The sequence below is a fragment of the Fistularia commersonii genome, chromosome 24, assembly GCF_037954325.1.
Source record: "Fistularia commersonii isolate RoL2024-O1a breed Wild chromosome 24, RoL_Fcom_v1.0, whole genome shotgun sequence".
NCBI classification, from domain to species: Eukaryota; Metazoa; Chordata; class Actinopteri; order Syngnathiformes; family Fistulariidae; genus Fistularia; species Fistularia commersonii.
The window spans coordinates 6,510,672-6,535,131 of NC_141307.1; the positions used below are offsets into that span (position 1 = coordinate 6,510,672).

The 24,460-nt window shown below is 44.9% G+C and overlaps 2 protein-coding genes across 6 annotated transcripts in view; one reads left to right on the plus strand and one right to left on the minus strand.

The window, feature by feature from the left end:
* Window positions 1-451: 451 nt before the first annotated feature.
* On the minus strand, window positions 452-4,951 carry LOC147219784 (sodium-dependent neutral amino acid transporter B(0)AT1-like). Its single transcript, XM_086171233.1, has 12 exons — window positions 4,521-4,951; window positions 4,065-4,205; window positions 3,850-3,987; window positions 3,356-3,537; window positions 3,172-3,282; window positions 2,500-2,612; window positions 2,296-2,424; window positions 2,038-2,194; window positions 1,755-1,959; window positions 1,507-1,666; window positions 757-919; window positions 452-661 (listed from the first exon to the last, which is right to left on the minus strand). Exons 1-12 carry the CDS (start codon window positions 4,717-4,719, stop codon window positions 452-454), a joined length of 1,908 nt encoding a protein of 635 aa, XP_086027359.1. The 5' UTR covers window positions 4,720-4,951.
* Window positions 4,952-11,857: 6,906 nt separating this feature from the next.
* fhod3a (formin homology 2 domain containing 3a) overlaps window positions 11,858-24,460 on the plus strand; it is a 53,080-nt gene continuing 40,477 nt past the window's right edge. For all 5 annotated transcript variants that reach the window (XM_086171382.1, XM_086171381.1, XM_086171383.1 and 2 more), the window contains exons 1-3: window positions 11,858-12,406; window positions 16,375-16,484; window positions 19,730-19,797. In XM_086171382.1, the coding sequence (XP_086027508.1) occupies window positions 12,242-12,406; window positions 16,375-16,484; window positions 19,730-19,797 (343 nt within the window). In that variant the 5' untranslated portion in view covers window positions 11,858-12,241. The remainder of the gene's footprint in view (window positions 12,407-16,374; window positions 16,485-19,729; window positions 19,798-24,460) is intronic.

The following is a 24,460-nucleotide window of genomic DNA, read 5'->3' on the forward strand; positions in this document are numbered from 1 at the left end:
ACGGAGAGCAGGGTTGAATGGAGGTTGGTGATTCGCTGTGGAACCCCAAAGGAGATGTTTCACAAGTGTTTATCATGATAATTTTTTCTTTTTTTTTTTCTATTTAAACCAGCATATGATGTTAACCAGAACTGCTGTTTCACCGTTTCCAGCCTCCAAGCTCTGCAGATTTTGCCAACTGCTTATGGTTTGCGACTTGCCATATATAAAAATCGCTTTTAGGCGAGAGCGTGAATGAAAATACAAGACAAGAGACTCATTTAATGCACAACGTACAAAAACTCCAGGAGCACCATGAGAAACCGGCGTCTGTTCCCTTCTGAATGTAATTTACCAAGATAAATCCCGCATATAGAATAACAAACGTGGCACGACATGCAAGGCAGGAATAAAAAAAAAAGGAAACAAATAAAAGACTCATCTTGTTATTAAATAACGAATAGCATCAGTCTTAAAAAGTCACTTTTTCGCTCATTTGAATTCTGGCCGAGATGGAGTCCACTGTGTCCTCGGCGTGGTCCTCCCGCCTGCAGAGTTTCTTCTGGATGAACTTGAAAAGGGCGGCGGTCGGGATGGACAAACTGGGGACTCCGGCCAGGAAGAAAACCACAACAGAGACCCAAGAGGGATACAGACGCTGGGCCAGGGTGGGAAATTGCTCCTGAGACGGCGGGCAAACAAGACATCGGGAATAAATGGACGGTAATGCGCTTCTCGTGAGAGAAGATGTTGTCCCGTTGTTCGGGATGCACTTACGTCCTCCTGGTCCCACGCTAAATACGTCAAACTTTTTGTGACTTGAGTCACAAAGTAGAAAACCAAGATGAGAACCATGATAACAGGGCTGACCACCCGCCACGTCACCTGCCAGAAGATATTGGGCCTGTGGCCGATCATAAACTCAATGTCCTCGTTAAACCTGTCGGGAGGCGGCAAGGAGATGAAGAGTCAGCGGAGTGTGTTTGAAAACATCCATAAAAGCCAACTTTGTTCTTTTATTAGAGGCGGCCGTAAACCCACAGGTGATGCCGTAATTTTTCTCATTTCCTCCTGTTTTTTAACGCGTTACTGTCATAATGTCGTGTCCTCAGATCAGGGTGAGCCATTCAATCTGACACTTTCTGTTTTCTCATTTCCTGGCGATCGTCTTGTCACATATGTACAGTTCCACCCCTTTTTCTTTCCAAATTTCTTTTTTAATACTTTTAGATGATCTGACATTTAAGGTTATCTAATATTTCTTTATGAAATCAATTAAATTCGTATAAACGTAGAAAACACAAAAACACCAGATAATCGATTATTTGCCCTGTGTTCTGACACGTCGGGTGGCTTGGACTCAAATCCCTGCATGCAAAACTGAGGATGTTCTGGTTTTTGAGATGATTGCTGCAGTAGCAAGCTCAAATTCTCAGGTCTTCTTTACAAATGGTGAAAAAGAAAGTCTTTTCATGGCCAAAAAGCGCAATTATCCCAAAGGACATAAAACAAACAGGACAGGCTCACCTATCTATGCCATAGACGTAGATAACGGCAAACATTTCACAGAATCCTATCACCAGCAGTGGAATAGAACCGGCGAATTGGTCGAAAAGAGCCAGCCAGTAGTTTCCAGAGCGTGTGGCAAATATGAGCCCCGCAGCGAAAGAGACCACACATGTCAGACCTGAAAAACCAAACAAGGTAAGACATTCTTCGATCTAAACACATTTGGACATGCTCCGTAAACGTCATGGAGAATTTTATGAAGTTACCACAAAAGACTTCTTTGGGCCAAGACTTGGGCAACAATTTGAGGTCCTGCAAAGGAACGGCCACCCCCTCGATGTTTCCAAACATGGTTGAGAGGCCCAGGCAGAAGAGCATGATGAAGAAGAGGACGGCCCAGAGAGGAGAGACAGGCATCTTGATAATGGCCTCTGTGAACACAATGAAGGCCAGACCCGTTCCCTCAACCCCCTGGCACAGCGGGGATGGTACGGTGAATCATTTCAGCCGGAAACAGACATTTTGGAGCCTAAATCCAGATTTTCTGACCTGACTGAGGAAAGTCTTCATGTGACAAGGCCGGATGTCCAAACCCTCAACGATTCCCGGGCTCGTCTGATTGTAATATGCTAGGATTTGATCATAGTTGCTCTCTGTGATGTTCTCTTCTGGCAGGTTGAACGCGTTTATCAGCTGCAAGATATTGCTAGGTAAAAGAAACAAAACAAAAAACAACAAACAGATGCGTTCAGGCTCATGACACTTGGGCACTTGCATGACGAGGATCGATCCTTAGCCAACACTCACCTTTCCCAGCAGTCGTCGTATTTTTGCGTGGCCCTGAAGCCGATGATGGAGTAGATCACTGTGGCCGAATACACGGAGGTGCAGCCATTTATAACGGAGATGAGCACGGCATCCATTTCGCAGTTGTTGCTAACAGGAAATAGAAAAAGGGGTTTAACGTGTGACGAGAGATCCTCACGGACTCCCTCGGAGGCAGCGACTCACTGAACGGAGTTGTAGCTGGAGAAAGAGATGAGGCCGCCAAAGGCCAGCGAGAAAGAGTAGAAGACCTGAGCGCCTGCGTCCAGCCACGTGGACGGATTCATCAACTCATCCACCTGGAGCACCAGAACACACAGAAAACACATGCTAGCAGGTTGAGCATGATTATATATATATTTTTTATAATGTGTCTTGTGATCAATTATTCATAAATTTATTATTATAACAAATCCCTGCATCAGACGTGAAAGCCGTTCGGGTCTGCATTTTTTGATTGCGGAAGAGTTTGATGATTACATGGATCGGCCGCAACCGTTGGAAATTACTCATTAACGTAAGCGAACGGGATTGTTGTGACACATGAAAAGCTGCTCTTCGTGTGAACACAGAATTCTGCATACACCTACCCCACCTATTGTTTCCTTTTTGAATTTTTTTTTTAATTTAATGTACCTATCTCATTTTTAACGAGTATATTTCCAAGAAGCTCATTGAAAAAAAGGAAATACACCATGAACAACGCGGCAAAAGGGGCAGGTAGTGAATTAAGAAATTGCCCGTTGTCCATAATAGTAACTTGAAGAGGTAGAAAAAAAACTCCACTTTATTTATGAGCACCATTTAAAACAGAGGAAAGGGACAAAAGGACGGCTGCGGAAGGAGCGACTTTCTTACATCGGGCGTGAAGAGGAACTTAATCCCTTCCAGCGAGCCTTTCAGAGTCAGTCCTCTGATGAGGAAGATGGTTAGGACCACGTACGGTAGAGTGGATGTGATGTAGACAGCCTGAATGACGAGAGGAACCGTGAATCGGACCGTAAAAACAAATCCGAAGAGAGAAACTCTGGGCTGAGCGGACCTTGCCCGTGGTCTCGATCCCGCGGATGCAGCAGACGTACAGCAGAGTCCAGGCGGAGAGCAGGGCGAGCACCATCCACCACTGCAGACCTCCGGCCTCATCGATTGCCGCCGAGGTGTTCAGGGTCTCCCTGTACCAGAAGTAATCTACGGTGCTGCTCCGTGCACACTCCTCCACTACACCTGCAGACAGAGGGACTCCGTCGATAAGTTAGAATCCACAAATGTGTCTGAGAAGCCTGTGTAGCTTTTGTGCTGTGCATGCCGTAGCTCCGTGCTAAAAGGCCAGGGAAACTTTATTGCATCGGCCGTTGATGATCTTTATGATGCAAACATTGATAGCAAGAGAGGGAAACAGTCCTTCCACCTCTGGGCGGACTTTTATTGGTTGCTACAAAGGCGCAGAGTAAAAATGATCGTAGGATAAGAACAGTGTTCATCTCTGAGGTGTTTGTCTTAGGTTGCTTTGGATCGGGCCACGAGAAGATGCCGTACCTGTCCTGTTAGCATCGAGGGGACACTGGCTCCATGGAAGAGGGTCCTGAAAGGAGTTGAAGAGATACCACAGGATCCAAGCCATGATGGTGTTGTAGTACATGCCCACCAAAAATGAGACGAGCAAGGAGGCAATTCCTGAAACAAAATGAAAGAATTAGTCAAAGCGCTTGTTCGAAAAATGACATGAGCAAACGTGCGAGTCGCCCCCTCACCAACTCCGCTCAGGTAGGGACTGATGGATCTCCACACTCCGACGCTGCCCTTCCTCAGCCGCTGACCGATGGCGAATTCAAGGTACAGCAGCGGGATCCCTTCCAGAACCAGGAGGATTAAGAACGGGATCATAAAAGCTCCTGGAAGTGCATTTTAAAATGGAATTATGAGTGTCATGAGGACGGGCCGCTTCGAAACAATAAATGACAAGATAAGTGTGGGTTTTTTTTTTTTTTTTTTTTCCAAGTACAATAGCAAAAGTAAAGACAGACATGGACATTTTTATCGCCTCGTTCCAAGCCGGTTAAAGCTGTCTTGATCAGTCTTTTAGAACAATAATAAGTCAAATAATAAGTTGTCAGTGTGTGAAGCAGGGCAGAGGGACACATATTCCTATTTCTATTCTCTTCTGTCATATTTAGCATGCATGTTTGCTCTCCCCGGTCCATCCCTACCTCCTCCGTGGCTTTGGCAAAGATAAGGGAACCTCCAGACGTTACCCAGCCCCACGCAGAAGCCCACACAGGTGAGTAGGTACTGAGCTTTGTTGTCCCATTTGGGTCTCTCCGCAGCCTCCTCCGTCTCCATCCTCTCCAAGTCCTTGTGAGACGGGATCCGATCGTCCAGTCCCGGATTCGGGAGCTTCAGCTTCATGATTGAAATCTTGGCTAAACAAGAAAAAAAACACCAAAACACAAAAAAAAACACACAAAAAAAAAAAAAAAAAAAAAATCAAAAAATACCCAGAATTTGTTTTTCAGCTTTGCTCCTTCCCGCCGTTAGGCTTCCTGCAGCCAGACCCTCTGTGGAAAAGGTTACTGATTGTCTATGGACCGTCTTCCCCTAGAGTCCCGTTAACCCTTCTGCATGTCCACTTTCTGCATCACCTATTGCGCTCTAACCCGAGTTATCTGTCGCACATTAAAACCCTTGGCGTATTACGCAGTGTCAGCAGAGCTGAGTGGGAAGAGAAAGCTTGACAATGGTTAATGCATCACATGTGATCCCCACCAGTCAATGACACCTCTCTCTGGAAAATTGAAATCTGTCAAGATAGAGCTGTGCCAAGGCACCCGTATTCAAATATTTCCGCTCTGTTTATTCTTTGTACCAAAATTGATATTGTCAGTAAATTGTATGCACACACACGCACGCACGCACGCACGCACGCACGCACGCACGCACGCACACACACACACACACACACACACACATACATACATATATACATTTATATAAACTATTCCGTTCATTTTAGGTTAGGCTTTGACAAGTTCATTTCCTTTTGTCATGATTTGAGAAGTATTTATCAGTCCATCATAGATACCAAGTATCTGTGTTTAAGAGCCATGTCTGTTTGAAGGACAGGGAGTAAAAAACAGAAATGGGATCAAATCATCCTCATTTGGAATTTGTATATGGATTTTTTTTCCACGCTCTCCAGTTTAATTTCCTTTTGCGTGGTTTGCGTTGCTTTTTTGTGCCCCAACAGGAAATCTTCTCAAGCAATCTGAAGACCATATACATTTTATCAGTGTTCCTCCGGAAAGAAATGATTAACTAAAGAAAGGCAAGCGTAACCATAAACATTTGAGTAAACTGACGGACACAATACTATAGCATGGGAGAATGTGGAGAATTATCTGCATGTGTGTGTGTGTTTACAGTACAAACTGCATATGTGTCAACTTGATGTCACCGCTTTATCTCTTTATGTTATTTGTGTTATCTTTTTCTGATTCCCTCCCTAAATACAACTAACAATCAAAAAATTATATTTATTCCCGTTAATTCTGTGATTGGATAATCTGATGCCACTCGCCTAAATCGGGTTGGGCAATTAGTTATTACAAATTAAATTGCCACTGATTATCAGATAAAATGATAAGCAATACAAGTAAAATGAATCCTTCCATCAGTGTTCTCAGAGAGTGTTAACTTTTACGATCACTAACAAATATTAAAAAAACGCTTTTTATTAGTGCTATCTGACAGCATACTACTGCTGCGGAGTTAAACAAACATTCCTTATCCGTCCGAAAACACTTAATTTTCCGGTGATTTTGTGGGATACAGCAGAAGTTGCCTTGATAGCTTCTTGGTGTGCAAAGCTTTATAAAAATATCCTTTTTGGTTTTGTGGTTTTACTTGCAAAATATCTGACTGCCTTCATCGGACAAGTCTTTGTATCCTCCTCCTTGTTTGCTCACGTAGTGATGATTCATATTGTAATCCTTAAACACTTTGGCTTTTGTAGAAAAATATTTAGAGGTCCATCAATCTTTCTTTTTTCAGAGTGAGCTGACATTTCGAGGGGTTAATTGGCCGGCATCGGTCGTCTCAGCTCACACACCCAGGTCACGGATGTTACGAGTGTGCGTCCCAACGTGAAAATGGCCCCGTTTTATAAATTCAAGCAACACACTTGTATAACCATAACAGAATACATTTTTTTTTCATTCCCGTTCTGATCGACTGGGAAGACCAAAGGGACGTTAAATGGCCAGCTCTGCTCCGATTTGTGACGTTTATTCAACGTCAGAGGTTTTGTGCGTTTATCCGATTACTCCTTTTCCAGTTCTAGCTTTAGATTTGAGTTTTTCTCCTTCTTGCATACAGTTTTCCCTGTCATCTCTGAAATACATGTGACAGGAAGGAGGTCAACGACGACCTGTCACCCACCGAACACGGTTGAAAGTCTCTGGCACGGCGGGCCATAAACTAAGGAGGCAGAACTGACGGATCAAAATGAAATTGTAGTTTTAAAAGCATCTTTTAGTGTTTAAGAAGTGAACTTGAAGTGTAAGTCTGCTTCAACCTGAACACTGTGAATACGTGACCTTCTTCCAAGAGTTTATCATATCATAACGTAGAGTTTATTAGAGTGACATTAACATTCAATATAAAATGTATTTCCCCTTTGCAGCCTTGCTTTTAAATACTACAAATGATCTTCCTTGCCTTTGAGCAATATAGTGTCTACAAAAATTGTGCTTCTATGTCTGCCTTGCGCAAACACACAAACGCTTTATTTGATCGTTCCCGTTATTCCTGATTTGGCCAACCTGTTATTCCGGCTCTTCATTTTAACTCACAGAATCAGTGTTTCAATTCCTGTGTGAAGGACGTCAGCGACGTCCCGGTCCTTATTCGTGCTTGAGCTGAATATGCAGCTGTGAGCAAACGTGCAGTTCGATTGGAAAAAATAAACAAACAAGGTTATATAACCGCAATGTGTGTGTGTGTGTATGTGTGTGTGTGTGTGTGTGTGTGTGTGTGTGTGTGTGTGTGTGTGTGTTAGCTTATCCACGGACCAAGGTACACTGGATCTGGATCTGCGGAGAAGGGCGATGCGATCAGAGCGCAGGTGTTGTTTTTTTTACTCTGCGATGTCTTATCTGGATGGTTATCTGCTCCGTCGCCAGTTTGATCAGGACTGACTACGGCATTCGGCCCTCTTGAAAGGCACTTTATGATGTTGTTCCAGTTGCATTGTGAGACTGGGACTTCTTCTTCTTCTTTTCCTTTGGGCTTTTTCCTTTAGGGGTCACCTTGGAGAATCAACCTTCTCCATCTGGCCCTATTCTCTGGATCCTCCTCTCTCACACACAACTTCACATCCTCTTTCACTACGTCCATAAATCTTCTCTTTGGTCTTCCTCTACACCTCCAATTTCAGCATTTCGTCTACCAATATATTGACAATCCCTCCTCTGTACATGACCGACCATCTCATTGTGGCTTCTCTGACCTTCTCACTAAAATCGTACGGTGTCCCTCTGATGGACTCGCTCCCAATCCTATCCGTCCCGGTCGCTCCCAAAGAGAACCTCAGCACCTTCATCTCCGCGACCTCCAGCTCTGCCTCCTGTCTTTTCGTCGTTGTCACTGTTTTAAACCCATGCGGCTTTGCAACAAATTCCTCTGTCCTTGCGACTTGTTTCCCTCTTATTTCTTATCACAAACCAGATGTGCACAAATACCTGCGTGATCGTTGCTTCTTGAATATAAGAAATCTTCTAATTGCAATAAAATGATAATGTGAGTTGAAATGGGGTGTGATATGGCAGGAAAGAAGTGCCTGCGGTTGTCCGCAGTTGGCCAGCATAATAAGTAAAACATCTGCGCGCTAAAGAGCAGATGTGTTTGCATTGTGTATTTTTCCCCCTTAATGTATTGACTCAGTGGCATGGTTGTGCAGCGGTTTTTGCGCTTCCACTTCACGGTGAGAAGGTCCCCGGTTGGATTCCCACAGGGGGTCTTGCCGAGTGGCGTCTCCATGTTCTCCCCGTGTCTTAGTGGGGTTCCTCCCATAGTCCAAACACTTGCGGGAGGTTCATTGGAGACTCTACGTTGCCCAGATGTGTGAACGGTTGTGTGTCTCCTTGTGTGGCCCAATGATTGAATGGCGAGCGGTCCGAGACGCCCGGGATCGGCTCCTTGGCCTCCACGACCCCGAGTGCAAGATCAGCCTTACAGATAATAACCATATCCAATCATTTTTATACCTTTCCTTTTTTTCTGCTGCCATTCCAGTATGGCTGTATACTTTATTATGTATTTTATGTATTTATTTATTTGGATGGAAGTTTTTATTTACATTAGTAGCTATTTTATATTGATTTTCATTTAAACTCATTTTCATTTTTTTGTAATATCTCCAGTTATATTCTGGTACTTTCTAACCATGATTTTGCAGGATTTTAAATATACAGTATACAATATACAATATACAGATAAGTTGGCCCAAGTAGATTTCAAAGAACGATTTATTGCAAGAATAAAACATTAAGTTGGACTTTCACACTGAGCACAGTTTCCACAATGTTTCCACTCACCCACAACAGTCAGGCAAAGATTAAATGTCCCTCCGAAGGTGTTGGCTGATGGAAGTCTCCAGATCCGAGCGTGGTCCTGCAGGATAAGACAAGCGTCATAAATCGAGTTCTGGACACGACAATAAGCTTAGATAATGGATAAGTTATGGGAGATACACTTTGTTTACTCCAGGGGGATTGTCAGATGAACACGTGGTGGAGAGATAACACATCTCAAACAGCTGATTGGAAAAAGCTGAATCACACAACAAAATGTGATTGGGATGTTTTCGGGTCCCAGCTGCTCTAGCAGGGAAAAAATGGATGTCAAACAACAATCCCTAAAGAAACGCTGGCTAAATATTAACTGCTGTTTCTTAATGTCCAGGATCTCTTGACTGAAAACAAACGCTGTCACCTTGACGACGTGTCAGTGAGATTGTTAGGGGAATCAGATACCCGCCGCTGAGATGCTGTGAGATCCTTTTGCCTTCACAATGCACCGGGCTCAAGTTTCAGTCAGCTCGCAACAAATTGAAAATGGAGATAAATGAAACGAAGGTCAATCTGCAAACTATTGCTCACTTTTATTAATTTCTCGCAGGTCAACAGGCATGTGTGCTTCGACGACTATATGATACTACATTATGAACCACAGACACACTTTAAATGTTCAAATGCCTGAACAGTAAATACTCTGGGATACTTATTATTATTATTATCATTATTATTTTCAATAATTATTACCTTTGCTATACAACTGCCTGCCTTCTCAAAACACACTTGCAGTTTTAATTCAGGTGTCTTTCTGCCTTAAAGTTTACTTCATATTTAATATTATATTTTTTTTTAGAACACTGTGAAAGAGGTGTTTTAAGAATATAGAGCCAGTGTGACTGAATGTGTTTTGGGAAGATGGAAAGAAAATCACCCGAGGAACGTAAACGCAATCAGGCAATGATTTAAGCACGGTTTAAGGTTGAACATGTTGTGTTTTTTTCTAATTCTAAATCTTAAATCATATAAATGATTTCATTAACAACATCACATAGTTGTGAGTAACCTCTCTGCCAGTAGAATTACACTTCATATTTAAGGGGCAGAATTAAAACACAGCCAACTGTACATAGAATAAATCAGATATCACTTTAATTCTATGTAGATAAAATTCCAAGTTTGACTGCGAAAGACAAAATGCATTGATAGGAAAACCGCATTTTTCTACTGATATTTTTTATTTCCTGATTTTTAACTTTTCCCCTAGAGAACTTACGCACTTTAGATTTTTGCTTTTCCCCCCTCCATTTATGTATTTATCCGTTTTTCAGTTCCAAACCGGTTGAACCAAAAGTGAGCACAGCCGTACTCGCGGTTTGTCTTGGGGATCTTCTCAGGTTTTACGCTTGCAATGGCAAATAATGTTAAGTCCAATAAAAGTGCAATTTCGGAGGCGTTCCTCACTTGGCACCATGTTATACAACATAACAGCTGATGATTCATTGTGATTATGCAAAGATTAATTATGCCCGGGGATTATCAATCGGCGTTTATAGTCACATGAGCTGCAAATATCCCACAGTGCATGTTAGTGACTTTACAGCCCACGTGCATGACAGCTGCAATATAACAATCAATCACTTTGGTGTGTGTGTGCGTGTGTGTGTGTGTGTGTGCATGGGGTGGCGTGGGCGGGGTTATTGGGTCGCGAATAGAGTTAAACTCTGTGAATTTAACTACGTATAAAAGCTTTCGCTCGCTCGCTTGCACAGATGGTGTTTACAAGTTCATAGACAAGAGTGCAGCGATGTGGTAAATGCAGTGTGTTTTTATAGGGCTTTTATCCAGTGTACTGATCAATTTTACACACCAACAATAACGACTTCAACTTCTGCGTGACCGTCGGCAGTGACATGGCTTCATCGGTGCACATTGATGACCCGTCCCTGTGTTTTCTCTCCCCTCAGTTTTATTTTGCCAAAGCATGGCGTGTCATCAGGAAGTAGACGGATCCTGAATCTTTATGAGACAGTCTGTCAGTCCTGTCTTTTGGATACCAACGAAGCCTTCGGGGAGCTAAAATAAATTAAAAAAGGCTCACCCAGAATCCCCCCACAATTATGTTTATTAAAGGATAAATGCCAGATGTCAGCCGGGCTGTCAATCCGTCCGCAGACGCTGGATTGACAGCAGCTGGTTTAATTGCGGCGAAGAGGCTTACCCTGTCGGGCCTGCGGCTTCAACTCACATCACACCTGTGAATTTATGACTGACAAGCTTCTTTTTTTTATTTCAGTCTTTCCTTTTGACTAAATAGTAGAAACAATAACTTTTCTAGGTGTCATGGAAAATTACACGAATTATTTCAAAATCTGTCGCAAGATGATTTGCATAAAAATGTCTGTGCTTCATTGTGAAAGGTCAAGCTGTTTTTCTTTTTTAAAAAAAGTAGTAATTCACTTCAGCGGGTCAGCTGGTTTAGGGTGACTTTTATTGCTTATTTCACCGTCAGTCCCACAATCACAAATGCATCATATCGCCACGGTGATGGATTTTAATTTAAAACTAGCGGTTTGGTGTTGTATGTGTTTGTCTCTCACCTGTCAGGCTATTTCTATCTCCCAGAAAACTGCATAAAAAATTTTTCCCAATGAAGACCCAGGCAGGAAAGGCATCTGGCTGTAGTTACCCAAGATTTCCACGCAAGGGCGCCATTGGGCAGGTTTCCACTTTGAGTTGCCGATGCGTGGAAACTATTTTTCCGTGTAAATCAGCAAATATCCCTCCAGGATCAAGAAAGAAAAAATTCTGAAAAACATCAAACCAAACTTACATTTTATTTAAATCTTAAATAATTTATTTTGAATTTTATCGTTTTTTTGTGGCACGGTGCAGGATATATAACGTGAGATGATTGTGATTCGTGCACGCAGCTCATGCACGAGGTGGAGGGGAGGAGAGGAAAGCAGATACGGGGGGGGGGGGGGGGGGAGGGGGGGGAGAGGAGGAGGAGGAGGAGGGGGATTTCGCGGGACTCAGACAGACAGTGGAGCGGCTGTCCCGAGCCGCGCTGATCCGTCGCTCAGCGGCCCCGCAACCCCGCAGCCTCCGCTCTCCCGCACCGGACACCTGCCTCCGAGAGAAGCCCGGCGGGCGGGAATCCGCGCCAGGAGGCGGGGCGCGTTTTCTCCGTCAGTCTTGCCACCTTTCAGGCATCCGACCGCCTCTCCTCGTCCTTCTGGAGGACCGGCTCTGCTCCGGGCGCGTTTGTTTGCGCCGGTTACCAGGAGAGGAGCCGAGCGACGGGCCCCCGGGGGCCGCACCCAGACGGCCGCAACAGGAGACACTTGCATGGACGCGCCATGGCCACGTTTGTCTGCAGGGTTCAATTCTTAGACGACACCGATCCGTTCAACAGCACCAACTTCCCAGAGCCGACCAGACCCCCGCTGTACACCTTCAGAGAGGACATTCCCCTTATCAACCAGCTTGCAGGGGTCCACCGGCTCCTCAAAGCCCCGCACAAGGTAGGGTGCACCCGGGGCCACCCGGCCAGGAGAGCCTGAACACGTTTATTTTCATGATCCACTTGGAATACTAACACTCACACGTCATTTAAAAGGACAAACCGGAATGATCGTGATCATATTAGATCCATCTCTATTTGAGGACTTTTAAAGTCTTGGCTTTTACGAACTCCCTCTCCCGTTCCTGCTGTGAGGATGCTATTTTAGGACCCGGTGCAGGCGCGCCGGCTCCTGGTTGGGAAAGTTGGGACAGATTTCCCTTCCCCTGCTTCGCGCTCAACCTGAGCCCGACTCTAACCTTTGACCTCCGCCGAGGAACGCGCCCTTCGGGGATCCTGAATAGACCCCACGGTTATTGTTTAGGAGTAAACAATCAGATCATCGGTGTGCGCCCGGCGTTGCGTCCCAGTGACAGGTGGTTGCGGCAGGGAATTAGTGCGACCAGTTCTGTCGCCATTGCAAATCACCGCTGAAGGGCTCAGAAGCCCAGCAAAGGGGGAGGAGGTCCTGTTTAGTGGAAAGTGTTAGGCTATGATGGTGTATAAAAAGTCAGAAAAGAGGAAGAAATAGGGTGTTCATAGAAAGAAAGTGGTAAGCTCCTGTCGGACACGTACATAGCCCTTGGATTATCTCCTTTCCATATTTCCAATGCAAAGTCTAAGAGGAGGATGCAGGCCGAAGAGAGGGCAGCGGAGGGAGTTAACCCTCCGAGAACATAGCCCTGACAGCAGTCCAGCCCTCCACGGCAGAGCGCTTTTCCAGACCGGCCCGTCTTTAAAAGCCGCAAAACAAATGAAAAATGGCCCACGGCGCAGGAAAGCTTATGATTACAACCTACACGCGGACAGATGGCGTGGCCTGCGTTCCTGTTTGTGAGCTCGATATCGAGTTTAGATTACAGGGACGGGGCAGAGGAGTGGCGAGCTCGCCCGCGCCTCCCCGTCGCACCTCGAAGCTCGCTTATAAGAGCTCCGAGGTTATTCTATCACAGAAGAACGTCACAGATCCTCCACGCTGTTAAAGCAGTTGCACTCTCCTTTTGTCTTAACCTCCTGTGCTCCTCTCTCAGAAAAGCCCCGGCCTACTATGTTATTATGGTGCGCCGGCGGCCCCGTGTGCTCGGCTGGTCGGGCTGCACGTAAAGTATAGGTCACTTGTCCCAGAATTCCTGTGGCTCCGTCTTGGATCCCTGCAACACTTTGTTCTCCTCACATTGGGTGCCGTGGTTTCCCTGACCTCTTCCTCCATCTTTATCTTCCAGCTGACCGCGCACGCCCGTCCGTACACTTCAACACACTCACACACTCGCACACACACGCCGGCCAGGGCTAAATCCGTGCTTCTCTCACGTGGGATTTGTCGTTTTCGCCCTGAGCTGCTCCGCGAGGTTTCTCTGACGCTGGTTTTTATGCGAGGAGAACGTTTCCGTCCCCTCCTTAAAGCGCGGCAGACGACGCCGCTCGGCTTTTATTTCATGACCTGAGGGCTCCCGTTAAAGAGGCCATTGTGAGATTTAATAGCAGCGCTGAACACGCCCCCCCCCTGCACTCTTCAAAGACTGTCCTCCTATTTTGACACCCAAAAAAAAAAAAAAGTTCTTCCAAAGTCATCATCTGCGTTACGTAAGAACTTCATTAATAGTCCACCAGCGGTTCTCTGGTGTTGTTTTAACGTGGAGGTAATTACCCGCCCCCCGCCACTCTCCAGGATCGCTCTTCTGGGAGATTTTGATGAAACGAGTGTAAAGTACACCGGGCTCGGAGCGTGGCGATGCTGTGGTTCCTCCTGGAGCCTCCCCTCTCCTCTCCTCTCCTCTCCTCTCCTCTCCTCTCCTCTCCTCTCCTCTCCTCTCCTCTCCTCTCCTCTCCTCTCCTCTCCTCTCCTCTCCTCTCCTCTCCTCTCCTCTCCTCTCCTCTCCTCTCCTCTCCCACCATCCAGAACCCTGTGTTTTGTCATCTTATCGCCACGATTACCAAAATGAAGTGTTTTCAGGGCCTCGCTGTCCGAGCAGCATTGGTTTTGGGGGGGAGGGGCTCCATCCTGAGACACGTGTTGAACGGAGCGGGGGATTTAAACTTCACACGGCTGCCAAAAAGGACAAAAGAGAACTGACGCTGATTACTGCCGGGCCAAGATGCCGAATTACGCTGACAGATTGGGCACAAGGAACGCTTTTGTCTTATTCTGCGTAAAAGCAGGGCAGTGGGACAGGACCTGCTTAGCCCCCCCTTTGCTCGATGCGGGCAGGAGACGTGGGAATACTGACGCTCCCCTCCAGGGTCAGCCTGTGACATTACCCCTCATACATTTCCCCCCCAAAGTGAGTTTAAATACAGATTTTGACATTTTTTTATCCAGTTTAAAATTGTCTCATTGCACTTTTTTTAGTGCTTTCTCCTTTTTGTTTGATTTGAAGTCATTAATTTTTATCGGGTACTTTGGGTACTTTCTTGCTCAACTTTAGGGATTTCTCATTGTATTGGGGAATTTCTAGCTTTTTTTTATTTGATTTTAGTTGATCAAATACTGGGAAATGTCAGTGATCACTTTTTTTTTTTTTAATTCCCGCTTTAAAGAGCAACTTCTGGGAAATTTAAATGTTTTTTTTTTCTTTTTTTGATAAAATTGCAACAGTTTTAAAGTTGCAAATTTTTACATCTTTTTATCAGCATTACCTGGAAAATGGGATAAAAACAAAACTCATGGGTGTGATACAAGCAGCTGTTAGCTTCTGCTTGATCCAAATATTGAACTTATGCATTAAGTCCTTCAGTTTTACCCGATATAACATCTTACAGCTGTAGCATTTTTTGATAACAGGTGCAACAAACAAGCACTCACAGTCATCCAATGATTATTTTATGATTGCATGAGAATAAACATCCCAAAGCCGTTGCTTGCTCAACTCTCAGATAGAAAACAGTCCTAAGATCGCTGTTGTAACGCAGGCCCCGCTGACGCAGCGGCGCCGTTCGGTTCCCGGGCCTCACGGACACACCTACTCTGGAGCTCCTGTGTGCACGCCGCCTCAGAGCAGGGTAAATATAGCCAGGTTATATTTATGCAGCGAGTCCATCCGACAGTCCGTCTCCCTTTCCGTGCGAGAGGGAGGGAAAGCCAGAGAGCAGCGGCGGGTCTTGTGATCTGCGGTCGGCTATGGTCACGGAGTGTCGTTGTCCCGCCGGTCCCGACGGGGGGAGGGAGGGGGTTGGGATCCCAGATATTTGCACTAAATCGATACTCTGCCCTCATTCGTCTCTCGAAAAGCCAGCGAGCGTGACAATAGATTGCAGAACTAATTGGAAGAATAACGGACCTCGTTTTTTTACGAGATGTCGCCATGACAGCGCTTTGCACCTGCTATCAACTTGTGACTGCACTCGTAAACATCGGTGCCAGTTGTGAGCAGATATACGGCCGCGCACCTGGTCTCCCGCTCGGCGGGGTTTCTCATTACGCGGCGGAGCCGGGCCGGTTGTGACGCAGCTCGCTCAGCGGTGTTACCTTAGATCGTGAAAACGCAGATGGCACGGCCACGATGCCATTTGAACGTTCCTCCCACAGAAAATCGGAAACATAGCCATTCGACTGTTCTGGCACCTGTTTTGGCAGAGTAAAAACGGTCTGCTACCTGTTACTGTCACTAAACATGGTGGTGTCCTCTAAAATGAAGACTCTTCAGCCGCTCCTTCTGGTTCTGGTTTCCCCTCCCCAAAGCGTTTGATGCCACATCTTCAGCTCTCTCACTGGCTGCTGTTTTCACCCTTGTTCAAAACCCTCACTTTATGGGCCCCGGTTGCCTATTTCATTCCTATGGTTGGTTCCGGCACGTTCCGTTGGAGCCAGGATGAAACCTCTCCCGCTTTCACCTCGGGTGCCGTTTTTGTTTGAATCCCTTGAATCCACTAATCCATCCCGGCTTGTGTTTCTGCCGTTATTCAATCACGTTCCTTTCCCCTCTCCTGCAGCTTGATGACTGCACGCTGCAGCTGTCCCACAATGGCACCTACCTGGATCTGGAATCCTCGCTGGCCGAGCAACGGGACGAGTTGGAGGGCTTTCAGCAGGACGACACAGGGTGAGTATGATCGACAGGCAAGCCCTTTGCAAAACGGAGCGAACGCCTCACAGAATTTCAAGCCATGCAATGACTCCATGAAATTTTTTTCATCAGCCGCGCACACTCTCACACATGTTCTTCATAAAGAAAAAAAAAAAAAAAAAAAAAAAGAACCACAAACTACTGGAAACAGTGTTTGGAAGTGCACGTTGGAGGAGTGATATGCACAAGTGAATCCCCTGGATTCACTTGTGCATAGTCTTGCATGAAGGCTGTCTGAATGCATTTATTGAAGTATTGTTGAAAGGATTTTGTCTTTTCTCACATTTCCAAGCCTAATTTTTGAGTCAACCTTAAAAATGGAAAATGAAAGCGCTATCATCACTCCGTGAGTTGGCAAGTGACACATTTGGCCAGAAACGTTGCATGAACCAACGGATGAATATTCAATGTGCGGTTTTAAATACTGCCATGTTTGCATGTTATACAGTTAACAATGTGCCAATGCTTTATTGTGTTATTGATGAAAATACAAGTTTTAAACATCCAGTGAGAACTCCTAAAAAGACTTTTGCCCATCTTTTTTGGACATGCACAATGCTAGATAAAACCACCAAAACATAAAATCACTGTTTTGGGATTTAATAAAAACCAAAAAAAAACAAGTTTTACATAGCTAAAGGAAAGAAAAACCTGAATAAAGGTTAGGAGTTTAGTCAATTTCTGCTCCCGGATCAGACCTTCCACCCAACAGGGGCTTATTTGTGGCTACATTTAAAGACTTGTTTGCACGGCTGAAAGTGAGAGACACATTTTGGAGTATCCTACCAGGCCACCAGGCTTACTCGCGGTCCTCAGCCGGTGTTGGTGTCATTCGTCAGTGAAAAGCCCTTATACATACACAAAGCGCTGTCACATTAAACAGTTCGGAACGTGGAGATCACTTCTTTTAATTTAACATGCTTCACAGGTGGAGAGTTTCAGTTTGTGGGTTTGTTTGCTGAGTGTTGGCAGACTCACGGAGTTGCTCTTCTGTCAGTCGGCGCCTTCACTACACAAAACCTCGTAGCTCGCTTGAGTAGAACTATGGTGCGCGCTTACTAAGGTATGCGAGTTAATAATGACACGACTTTCCAAAGTGGTTGAGACCCAGATAAACTGGTTGGAGAAAAAAGACCTGTCTGTCATTCGGGGTCGAGCTGTTCTATGACGAGAAAATGAGTCATGCGCTTTGTTGGATTTGACCCCAAAACATCTCAGGTTTGGAGGATGGATGCCTCTTCTTCAGCCCACACCTGTCCTCCCACTGTTTGCCCACTTTTGTTATTGCTGTGTCCAAAAATGAAAGTCTAATAAAACTCTGTGCATCAGCCTCATACCAGATGATCAGCTTGTTCTTCTCTGGTTCTGCAAAGTCAACCCGGTCCAGATATTAAAGGTTTTATGGATATCCGGTGCAGGGAGACTGCATTGGCTGCAAAAATAACGTGGCCGTTTACACTGCGGCTGTTTTGACATGTGACTGGAGGGTAAACAAAGGTGTGGGGAGCAAAATCAACTTCTTTAAAATAATTTGCCTCCAAGCCAGGAGAACATAAAAAAGTCTGGTAGGCGTGATGATATTCATTGGCGAGTAGCACGACCTGAAACCTCCAGCAAACCTGCTGCATGTGTTTTGACTGTGGGAGGAAACCCGGGGGAAACCCACGCAGACACAGGGAGAACCTGGAGACTCTTCGCAGAAAAGCTGCTCTCGGAATGGCATTGGGGGCCTTCATGCCCTGATTCTTGAGCGCTCGCCACCCTGCACCGGTTAGAAACCACTCTTTAACTATTTTGTAATGGACTCCTTTCCCTCGCACAAACACCTAATTCCCCAGTCGCAAAACACAACATAGATAGTCCACAAAAACAAGAACTACGCCATGTGTCCGCTCTGTGATGGGATGTGGGTCAGTGCGGTCGACAATGTACAGAAAACACAAAAGAATGGCCTAAAATGATTTTTAATCATGGGTTGTGATTGGAGGATTGCATTTTTTTTTGTTTTTTTTTAACCGTGACCTCCACAATAGTCCCAGTTTCTTTTTTTTTTCCCAATGGTTCACCTCTTCTGCACAAAGAGGGAACAAATAATAGATGTATTTTTTCTTATTTGTTGACTTTCCTCAAGAGAGAAACATATAAGAAATGATTCCCGCACTGTCCAAGAACACGAGCGGGAGCAACTCCAGGATCTTGTTTTCATTCTTCTAGTGCCCTACATCCAACGGAGAGCCTTGTATAGTCTGTCCAACCAGCAGACTGTGTCGCTCCACTCATGGAAAGATGACCAGATGACCCGAAACGCAACTTTAAAGATTAACAGTTAAAACACTCCAACTCTTATCGTCTTGAATACTTTCACACCCAGTAAATCCAGCTAGCCTTGTCTTTGTGTCATTCTTTGACAGTCATTTGGATTATCAGCGAGGTAAGAAAAATGAATTCCTTCTATCAGCATCTTCGCCGGCCGCGTTAGCGCTTTGCTCCGTTTTCAGCCGAGCTGATAAAAAGGAGGACAGCTGCTCTCGCGGTTCGGTGCGGGTCTTTCCGTGCCATGTTTTGCATGACGGGTGTTTTCTAGCAGCGCGCGGTATCTGAGCTCGGACTCGATGCTATCGGCGTGTTGGTGATGGGAGTCGGCGATTAGCTCCCACGCGATTGCCGATAACGGCCGAGATTACGATATAGTGTTTTGAATTGTGGTCAAAATACCGTCGTGCCTCACCTTGGTGTTTGTGTACGCTCATTTTGTTTTCCCCCCAGAAAATATGCTCAGTATGGTGTGTTCTCATCGGCGCGATGATGTGAAAGTGTGCGTGTTGTGTCTGCCTCTGCAGTTCTCCCGTCTGCCTCAAGGCTCAGATGCGTATCTGCATAGGGGTGAAGGCCATAATTCGCCTCCTCCGTGTGTTTGTCATCCTCTTTTGTTCATCAGAACGAACCCTTTACTTTAACCCGGCATCCACTGGATCAGCAGGGGTATCGAGGAAGATCCATCCATCGCAGGGAGTGCCTTGTAATAAGACAAATCGCCCTGATCGGGCCAAGAAAACTACACCCGCTGCCAGAAAACACATAAAACAAGTCGATTGGTTTGAGCTGTGGGTGAGATTACGGCACAGCAAACCGAGTGGCTGTCACAGCCGCTTTCCATTCCCCGTTCGCGTCACTTATTTCAGAATTGTTTGAGACTGGCTGCTCTCTTCTCTTTCTCTTAGGTCCAGAGGGAAAAAGCACAGCGTTGTTTTACGAACTCAGCTGACCGTCCGTGTCCACGCCTGCATTGGTGAGTGCTGCGCGGCGTGTTGACGTGTGCACCTCTCCTCGTACATGGGGGCGACCTCCCACTCAGACTGTTTTGGCAAAAAGTCCCCGATTGACCCTTGGGTCACGATTGTGGCAATAATGTTGTAAAAATCGAAAGTAAAGATAAGCTTCATCTAAATGTGAGAGGAAGTGTTACCACAGAAAAATGGAAGAGACCGTTATTTCCTCTAATGGAGCACAAAGGTACTGCAAGTGTGATAAATTGATGAATGCCCAACAATTTTGACTGATTCAAACTTTTTTTGATAAAACATATTTGTCAAAACATTCAGTCATTTAATGTATATAATGTCAATGCCTGAATGAGATTCCGTTCGAGTTATCTAAAGCCAAGCGACCAAATAATGGCGTCAAAGGCGTGCTTTGTGAAACTGGCCTGAAAACAGTTTTTGCTTTCAAGTGAAAACAGGGAGGCAGTTGATGAATTCACACAATGCTAAGTGTTTTCAACATATATAATCTGTTAAAAAATGACAATCTGTTGGGTTAACAAAAATAAACAGTCACACTATTAAAAGTATTGGCTATAGCATGCCGCAAGTCCGCCTTTTGCTTGCTTCCTCACATTGGTTCTGCCAATGTCATTTTTTAACGAGAAGATTCTTGCTTCCAAACTTTATGCTTATTCTGTGACTTATTTGTTTTTTTTTTAATCAACCTTTGAAAGAAACTTAGACTTATAAATGTCAGTCTGCATGCAGCGTGCGAACTCCTGGATCATTCGACAATAGCGTCAACAAAGCTTTGGATTGTTTGTGTTTATGAATGCCAGGCGCAATTAGATGGGGAGGGGCGAAGGCCAGCGACAATGCCCTTGTAAAATAATTCTCTGTGCCTTTTGGCATGCAGGTTGCTCTGAGCTACACAGCTCGGGGGCTGTGCGTGTGACCTAGTGAGGGTGACATTGAAAAACAGCGGCATGCTGAGAGTGAAAGGGGTTGAGATTCCTGTCTGAAATAGTTGCATCTGCAGTTCTTGTTTTTTTTTTTTTTTTTTTTTTTTTTAATCATCCTTTGTGTCATAAGAGCTCGGTCTGCACAGAATTTGTTTTACCGAGATGTACCAGACGGTGATGCTTTGGCAGTTTAAGCTGGAAAACAGTTCAGTCCAATCACCAGCAAATTAATAGCGGCACGTCTCCTTTTTTATTGTTATTTATTTAGGCACTTTGCAGCCGGTGGCTCACTGCACGTTCACATCGGACAGTTGTGTTTGTGAAGTTAAAAACATATGGTGAATTATTTAATCCCAGTTTTGCATCTGTATGAGGGATCTCATTAAAGGTTTTGCTGGACCACAATTTTTTTTTCAGAGATTTTAATTGGGTCATTGTGTTGTACACAAGTTTCATGGCTGAAGAAACTACCACCCGTAGAAAATTATTCCGGTATGTGTGGTCTAACGGGGAAGTCTCTGGCTAAGCTATCCATCGTCTCTGCACCGTCCTGGACTGGTCTGTCTCATGAGAATCGTTAGTGGATTATTATCAGTCTTCACCTCCGTTCCTCCATTCATATAATTCCACATTTTCTTCATCTGTTGATCTTTCTCTCTCGTTCCTCTCCGACATGCCCTGTCTGCACCATCAACATTCTCCATGCCAGTGATAGCAGTTCTAAATCTGGATGTCAGGACCGTTTCCTCCGTTTGGTTGGGGATATATTGAGGTGAAAGGTCGCTCAGTGGCTTCCGGGAGAAACGCAGATGACAAACAGTATCAAGATTTTGAATCATAATCTCACAAATTCAGGGATTGGATTGTTTTTAATTCCTGTATTACAAACATAATCAATAAGTTAACTCAGTCAAGTAGCACAGTATCTAATGGATATTGTTTTGTAGAGTAAGAGTTTTCCGATATGCATCTGAACTATTTTATATTACAAAAAAACACATACACACACACACACACACACACACACACACACACACACACACACACACACACACTAACTCACACACGCTTACCATTCACAGTCTTGATTTACTGATTTATTCTGGCCTCTTGTTGCCTGGTCACCAGAACAGTCAGTAAGCTCATGTTTGTTTGCTCTGGCAGGCACGCCTGGCCCTGCGCTGGTATTGTCATGGTATCAAAAAACTAAAATATCTCGATTTTGGTACTAAAATGACACCATGGCAAGGAAAATGAAAAGAAAAATTCTGACATCTGGAAAAGTAGTTGAGCAATATATGTGAGAATATGGAACAGACCTTCAACATGGAGGTCTGAAGGGTTGTGAATGTTTTTTATTTGCGATAACATAACGTATGTCATATGCCTTTTCTATTTCTTCGATGCGGCATAGACGGTAATAGATGCTTGATATTTACAATGGAATATCACAGGCCCCGGTGGTTAGCCATGTTTATTTTCCTGTGCATGCCTGATTCAAAGTTGTGTAATGAGGAGCTTTAGTCGGCCACAGAGACGGAGCTAAATCCAAGTGCAAGCTTATATTTGAGGGTGTGATCCTTTCCTCCCACATCGTCTTTGAATGACCTTTGAACTCTTCTATTTGGACGGTTGTTTATCGATATTTACGTGCCCTTTATTCATTTTGTGGTCTTTGCCACATGTGTTGTTTGTGTTTTCCTGTCCAGCTGTGTCTTGTTAATGGATCCTCACCTTCCTGATGCTGCAAACAGGGTGTTTTATCACATCCTCGCATATTCCCTGCATCCTGCACAGCCCTTGTTTTATAATAGTGCGGTAGTTGTTCGGTTCCAGGTTTTCTTTTTCGATCTCTTAGCTGCTGGTTAAGTCAACTTTCTCATTTTCCTCTTTGAATTCTGCCAGCTGGTCAGTTTCGAGCCTGGCTTTTTCCTGGGATTTCAAGAAAATCAAACAGTGTTTGCTAGACGCTGCCGGCACCATTCAAGAAAAAAGCTGAGAAATCTTAATGCTTTGTGGGGAATGGTTCTGTTTTTCTCACGGTATCTCATGGAAGAATGGTCATTTTAATGAACGCCTAATGCTGGAGTTTATTATTGTCACTGATCCAGATTTTCTCCAGCATGGCACAGATGCTTGGCAGCACCTAAATCCCGACTGGCGATGACACTGTAATGCCAGCGGAGCAACATTTTTGTAATTTTCCCCATTAATGGATGTATAATCAGATAGGTCGAGTGAGTCCGAGGCGTCCGTTCCCTTTCGCAAGCCGACAGCAGAGATGCTCTCCTCATAGCAGTGCATCTTTGAGTCCGCTCAGCTGTTCTCTCATCTAACTGTTTTGCGCTCTTTCTAATCCTCGGGGGACCTCGACCTTCAAATCGCTAGAGTAGCGGTCGGCATATTATCCCCTACAGGAAAAGTCGGCCATAATCAGAGGCCATGTCTGTGACTCGCGGTCAGTTGGTCAGACCTGTCTAGTTTTTCAATCTCAAGATGGATCGGCGTCCGTCCAACGGAAATGTTTGTTTCATGCGATTAAAAGCCAGGAAAGAATCAATGTTTAATCACGCTGGCTTTATCAGCTTTCTGTTCTGAATGGCAAGGATCTGGATTCACTTGTAATAAGGTCAAAGGTCAAGGAAAATCCTGAGGCTTTAAAGTCTTTCCCTCAGTTAGTCATTGATCCACTCCCAAAACTTAAAGGATGAAAAAAATAGATAAATAAAATGAGGGGTTGTGAAGCCGTACAGCTGTCCCTGGCATATCTGGGCATTTGGGGAAACAGACAGATCAAATTACACGCAGCCCAATCATCTTAGGAGTACAGATGCATGCGAGGGGAGGGGTGTGAAGAAATTGTACTTTCTTTTGTGCTCGAAAACGAGAACTCGGTGGACATTGACTCGGTCCGCACGAATCTGCAGCAAATATGCACGAAATTGATGAATATTACGTCTGTGAGCTTGAATTGGGGGTCAAGTCGACACAAGTTTCCGCACGGAAAGTGTGCTGAGGGCCCTTGGCGTTTACGTGAGGACAACGCGGCACAATCCTCGCCGTTTTACCCTCCTCTGTGTTCAGAATTTTGTCTTCTAAGAGTCCATTGTGTGCCCTCTCTACCATATTTACCCCACTTGCCTTGATCCTGCGGTCAGCAGTCCTGTCAGAGTGCAAATCAGAACCCTTGTTTAAGGGTTAATTTTAGCCCTCACTGTAGCAGCGGACTCACTGCGAGGCTAAGCAGATGGGTGGAGAAGGGGCGTGCAGGGGTGGGGGTGGAAGCGAGAGCGTTATCTTTAGAAACCGTTGACAGCGTAGAAACATGCGAGGAAGGCAGCGCAGTGTCAATCCTTAAGGTACCTTGTATGAAGAGTTTGTGGAAGTAAAAGTGATGGTAAAACAGTGGATCAAACGTCTCTGCCGTCATCAGCAAGCCTACAGACGCAGCGGTAATGCCCCGAAATATAAAAACAACAATTAAATACAAAGTCAAGGAATCTCAGATACACTCCTTTAAACAATCTTTTTTTAAACTAATTACCTCATTAAGGGAATATGAACACTGCAAGGCCAATATTCGTCAGGAATGGAATCAGAATATGATGGAAAAATAAAGAAAACAAAGGTTTATTGACACGGAGACCAGCTCTGGCCAGACAAGAGCTGTAAAGTAGTTGATCACCGCTGTTATCGCCTCAGTCGGTAGAGGAAAAGTAGAATAGTG

Bases quoted from the DNA above. Each gene is read 5' to 3' on its own strand.
- LOC147219784 (XM_086171233.1), bottom strand. From the start codon at position 4,719: ATGAAGCTGAAGCTCCCGAATCCGGGACTGGACGATCGGATCCCGTCT. The intron at 2,195-2,295 runs GTGAGTGTTGGC...TCTTTTACCTAG, and splicing joins TACGACGACTGCTGGGAAAG to CAATATCTTGCAGCTGATAA. The intron at 920-1,506 runs GTGAGCCTGTCC...GCCTCCCGACAG, and splicing joins TACGTCTATGGCATAGATAG to GTTTAACGAGGACATTGAGT.